Below are 6037 nucleotides of genomic sequence, written 5' to 3' on the forward strand. Positions count from 1 at the left end.
TTTAGTATATTACTTGTGTGGTGTAGAAGATAATTATTTAAGAATGTAATTATGTAAGAATGTTAACACTGTTATAATCTTTTTTTAGTATAATACGTGTGTGGGTAGAAGTGAATCATTTACTGCTTGCAAACCAATGATGGTAAGATGATGTCATGGGGTAGGACTGGATAAGTCTGACTTCTTCCTACTCCATTCAAGCATGTACTAGGTATAAGCAAATTGATATTGGATTAGCATTTGTTGGATATGTGTAAAATTATGTGTGTTGATATATCAACTGTCTTTACATGCTTGAAAGAATAAATCAAATCAAAAACTATCTCATGTGTTAATTAGCAGTACTTTTAGACAGAGCCAGACCAAATGTTTCCACCCATTTCTATTCTTTGTGCTAAGCTAAGCTAGCCAGCTGCAGGCAGTAGCTTCATACTTAGCATTCATAGGTACAAGTATGGCATAAATCTTATTGCCGATTAAGCATATTTCCCAAAATGCTGAACTATTCTTTTAAATCGCCCATGAAAATCTTATTTACTCCAGCAATGCTTAATACTTCACAGTTTTTACAGTGCATGTTCCCGACATTAAAAATGGGGGGAAGTTCTGTAGCTGCAGCCACATGCAGCATGTGGTGCTCTGTGTCGCACATTTTGTGTGATATAAATATTTGTGGTATGTTCTAAAGGTACTCATAAAAACATATTTTGTATAAGAATATGAGAAAATAATAGATAATGGACTGAACAGTTTCATTTATTAGAACAATGAGCATGTTTAATTGTTTGAATCTCACTTCACAGTCTTTAGAAATTCATCTTTGATATCAAATAGCTTAACTATTTTTTAATTAATTTAAGAAAAAAGAAATTGCTTACTATGGTGAAATTGCATGTACATTACAAGAAAACAGGATCACGTCTGGTTATTTAATTCAGTTATTTAAACAAAGGCAGGCAGACACTTGTGCTTACGGCTTGTTCAGTCAGTGTTTCTAAAATAAACATGACTTGTCGTATCAGTCAATTCCCATGTGAACCAGAAACAGGCCAAACCAGTTCTAACTGCATGTCTAGTTACTCTGTGAGTAACAACAAAGGGACCAGAGCCACAGGGAAGCAGATTCGTAACAGCAGTATCGCTCGCTGATATCAATACAAATGCTACTATACAGTTGGAAAGTGGGTGTCTTTTTATCCTTTAGGGTTTAATCTGTCAAAGATAAGCTTTTGGTTTGACAGGTTTGCAGCCTTGTTGGGACACAAGTGACATCTGCTGGTGTATTTGCTGAAGTTGAAGTAACATCATTCAGTAAAACTGAAGCTTCTGTACATTAGATTCTTTTATTTGACCGACCACATATCTTAGAAAATTCTGACTCAATACAACCACATGTTGCAGTTTTTTCAAAAAGAGTAAAACCAGTGGGGAAAATGTGTCGGTTCTCGCAGTAACCTCTATTTGTCCCACATAGTAAAGTACCATAACACCAGCTGCTGTGAATATGCAAATATCCTCAAAATATTTCTTTTCCCAGCTGAAGACAAACATGTATATGACATTCTTGTTTTGGGGGTTGAACTAAGACCTCCGCCAGTAGGAACATTTTGTCTCAAAGAGAGGATCATAGATTAGTATTGCGTTCACGCATAATACTGGGATGCAGCTAAAAGACTGCCATTCATGCATGTGAGTGAGAGGGGCAATGCTGAGGAGGGAGAGAGGGAAAAATGTACGTGCTAACGTGTGTAATCACTCTGACCGATCACACCGCCTTAGGGTCAACAAGAGCTATAGTGAAACATAAAACAAGCCTTAAGGGGATTATTTTTTACTTTTACTTTGCAAGGTAGCTCAAAAACTTGTTACACTTGTATGGAAGCTGACCTGAGAACACAGTGAAGACAAACTAACAGTACATTCACACTTTCAAATAAATGGGAAATCTCTATGAATGAGATGAATGTACATAGTGCACATGAGAAGCTACAGTATACTGTCATCAGTTCCTTTCAACAACTTACCAGAGGGTCAAGAAATGTTAGTGACAATCAGCTCCTAAACTGTGAAGAATATCCATGTTCTGTTAGAGAGCAGTGGACGGTATCAAAATAGGGTGAGTCACTGAAATCGTGTCTGAGAGAAAGGAAAGACAGAAAGTGGTCTGCAGGTGAGCAGAAAGAAAAACAGATATGTTGGAATGAGAGCAGGTACAACAGAGACAGTGTGAGTAAAAGGAGACAGAGTCAGTGAAAGATTTATTCAAGTCCTTTAGCCTTGTTTTCCTTGCATCTCGTCTGTCTCTCCCCCTGCAGTGTGGTCGGAGGGATTTGGCACCATGTGGGTGCCCGCCAGCCAGTCCCAGTGAGAGAAGAATGGGGCGAAGTTGGTGCCGGGCCGCTGGTGGTGAGCATCATGCTTGGGTGTCCCACCCCAGAGGCCAAAGGGCACCAGGTTGTGCATAGACCACGGGAAGTCGTAGCCACAGTGGTCCTCGGTGGAAACGTAGATGCTGAAGACCATGAAGCCCCACGTTGTGAGGCAGTGGCACTGAAGCAGGATGGGGTCTACTGTAGCCCAGAATCCTACACTGAACAGCTCCCAGCCAGACAGGTACTGGGTGACCAGACTGAAAGGCTGGTTGTACTGGTGGTGCACGGCATGGAAGGTCCGGTACAACCAGGGAACCCGGTGGTGTAGCAGGTGCCAGATGTAATACTGGAAGTCAAAGACCACCATGCAGCCCAGGATGCCCAGGAAGAAGCTCCAGAGAGTGGGTGCTTCACGGGGCAGCGGGGTGGGCAGCCTCCAAAGCCACTGGGTGACTGCAGCAGGGAAGATGTAAAGCAGGTGGTTGTAGATGGTGACACCCAGGGTAGTCCAGATGTTAGGCCAGGTGACAGGTTTGTCAGGGTGGAGCCTGTAGCTGTTGATGCAGGGCCAGGTGGGAGCCAGCAGGTCCAGCATGGTGTAAAGAGCAACCAGGAAGAAATAGGTAGTGACAGAAAGGATCACAGGGAAGAGAGGGCTCCTCAGGAGGTCGTGGTGGTTTTGAAGGAGATAGTCCCAGGCAGGCTGCAGGGCCAGGTCCCGGGACTGGCCCCCAGTCACATTGTCCACATCCGACATCCAGAATAAAGCTTCAGTTTTGAGTATTCTGCCTGTGCTCATCACTAATGTGATGTTTTTCTCCTAAGAGATGGTCAATCCAAGAGGATTATTTTCTAACAAGCCTCAGGACAGGATAAGGAGAGTCTAAATGAATGGAAAGACCCAATCAGCTTCCTTGTATAGGTTAAGCAACAGCAAATTGTCTGGTGATGTTGTGCCAAATTGGACTGGCAGGCTGTCTTAGCCCCTTATGTATATTCAAGCTCCACCTCCACCCCCCACCCTCCGCATTTTGAAAGAAGGCGCTCTGTAAAGGCCCTTTTTCATGGGTACAAGGATCGCAGCCAGGACTCAGGAGCCGGGCCACTGCAGCTCTCAATTTTGACCCAAATCATGGAGCGAGAGCTTCCGTTCACTTGTGAATTTGACTTTGTCACAAAACACAAGGGGTGGTGTCTTGTGGCATTAATGGAATTAATATTAAATATATTAGTGCAAGTTCTATATTCACTCCTACATGTTAGTAATCAGCCTAGTAATGTCTCTGCCTTTCTCACGCTGAGATCAGACATATACAACACACACACACACACACACACACTCACTCACATACACATCATGAGCCCAGAAGGGTCATTAATCATACAGAAGCTGTCAAATGACACATGAATTCAAAAACCCTTCCTTTCTGCTGCCTGATTGTTGTTGGCTCATTGCTCAGTTTGACTTTGTTTACAGAAAGATTTTCAGTTTTGGAAGCTGAAGTGGCACAGATAGTGCAGCTTTTGTTTCCATGGTGCAACATAATAAGTGTGTAGAGCGCAGAGGCTTTGATAACCACCACGTGATGCCATGCACTTTCAATCTAATATTAACCAATATTTTCCTGCTCTTAATGCATTTTCATTAAACTGCATCAAAACTAAGAGCATAGGAGCCAGAAGGACAGGCAGCAAACACGTTATCCATTATATTGATATTGTTTTGAGTTTCATTATTTTCACATTTTCTGCCAACATGTAGATGAGTGTCATGTACTGTAACTGTTTACTATCAGGATGTCCCAATAATTCCCCCAAAAGCCTCCAGTTAATCCAAAATGCTGCAGCCAGAGTACTGACAGGAACTAGCAAGAGAGATCATATCTCTCCCATATTAGCTTCTCTCCACTGGCTCCCTGTAAAATTCAGAATAGAATTTAAAATCCTTCTCCTAACATACAAAGCCCTTAATGACAAGGCTCCATCATATCTTAAAGACCTCGTAGAGCCTTATCATCCTAACAGAGCACTTCACTCTCAGAGTGCAGGTTTACTTGTGGTTCCTAGAGTCCACAGAAGTAGAATGGGAGGCAGAGCCTTTAGCTATCAAGCTCCTCTCCTATGGAACCAACTCCCAGTCTCAGTTCAGGAGGCGGACACCCTCTCTACCTTTAAGATTAGACTTAAGACATTCCTTTTTGATAAAGCTTATAGTTAGGGCTGGATCAGGTGACCCGGAGCCTTCCCTTAGTTATGCTGCTATAGGCCTAGGCTGCTGGGGGGCCCCATGATGCTCTGAGTTTCTCTCCCCTCCCCTCCTGCTCTCCTCTCCTCTCCTCTCCTCTCTCTCCCTATGCTTCTATATGCCACCATTACACATTACTAACTTTGTGTCTCCTCTCTCCCGTAGTGTGTCCTCTCTCTCTCCCTGTACCTTTCTGCAGGTATCCCTGGAGCTCTCTGTTTCTGATGAGCAGTCACCAGTCACATCAACCTGACCAGTGTTTTATGTAATAATATTGATAACAGTAAGGTCTAGACCTTACTTTGTAAAGTGTCCTGAGATGACTTTTGTTGTGATTTGGCGCTATACAAATAAAATTTGATTTGATTTGATTTGATGTTTGTTACTCTGGAAGTTTGTGGCACACTTTAACTAAAAAATGTGTAACAGAAACAGGAAGTGAGAAGCACTGTAAAAAAGTGCATGGCTTCACAAAAATTTAATTGCATCCTGTCTTTAATCAGACAGATGAAGGTGGACTGCAGGCTCATCAACAGAGAGCAGAACACAACCTGAGCATGAGCACTTTACTGATCAGCCAGAAGAGGGCAGCAAAGATCAAGCCTTCACCAAAGGCACTGCAATAAAACACTGAATGAAGAAAAAATCCAACTGGATTTGAAAAATAATTTTGCCAGCTATCTGAACTTAATCTGATGTGTCCTTATGACAACAAAGACAAGTCAGAAAGCAGCTGGTGACGGTGTCATGTTCTGTTTCAGCCATTTCATCAGCATGTACTGATGTTAGTTATCAGTGCAACTCATAGTCACTGTATTGGTAATAATAAAAGGAGCTTTATTGATTAAAACATGTGAAGAAACTGAGATTCAAAACGGAAAAGGTCTGTGTAAATCCAGAGGGTAGTGATTCAGTGACGACATGTGCTGAGGCTGCCTGGAGACTCTCTCTGGCCTCAGGCTTAATGTGTCTGGTGGGGAACAACTGTGAAAGTCACAGAAGTCAAAAATAATCATTCGCTCGGGGCAGTAAATCTGGCTGACTGACTGGCAGTATTGACCCTTTACTATGGCTGTTGGCACCTTGTCAGAAATGATGAGACGAAGTTGCTTCAGTGTCACATTAATGGATACAGATGATCACAAACCACCGTGGGACCTGTGTTACCACTTTCCAAAATAAAAGAGAAGTGGAACTGAGTATTTCACCATGTCCCTGATGTGCATCACTAGGTGTGAGGAGACGATGACAAGGTGCGAAACTCCCCCACTCAGTCCTGTGGGGGAGAGACCCCACAGTACGTTCAACAAGCTCCAACTTCCCCGGTGTAGTTTTGTGCTGCAGAACAAACAAATCTGCTTTATAATGCACTAATGACCCAACGAGGACTTGCTGACACACATTGGATTCCCACTAGCTT

General features: G+C 42.8%; 1 protein-coding gene across 1 annotated transcript; it reads right to left on the reverse strand.

Annotated features, from left to right (window-relative positions):
* Positions 1-933: 933 nt before the first annotated feature.
* ch25hl2 (cholesterol 25-hydroxylase like 2) lies at positions 934-3306 on the reverse strand. Its single transcript, XM_020586474.1, has one exon. It carries the CDS (start codon positions 3169-3171, stop codon positions 2272-2274), a length of 900 nt encoding a protein of 299 aa, XP_020442130.1. The 5' UTR covers positions 3172-3306; the 3' UTR covers positions 934-2271.
* Between the last annotated feature and the right edge of the window lie 2731 nt (positions 3307-6037).

The sequence above is a fragment of the Monopterus albus genome, unplaced genomic scaffold (genome assembly GCF_001952655.1).
Source record: "Monopterus albus unplaced genomic scaffold, M_albus_1.0 scaffold408.1, whole genome shotgun sequence".
Classification (NCBI taxonomy): Eukaryota; Metazoa; Chordata; class Actinopteri; order Synbranchiformes; family Synbranchidae; genus Monopterus; species Monopterus albus.

Excerpts from the sequence above, each read along its gene's own strand:
- ch25hl2 (XM_020586474.1), bottom strand. The coding sequence starts at position 3,171 with ATGAGCACAGGCAGAATACTCAAAACTGAAGCTTTATTCTGGATGTCG.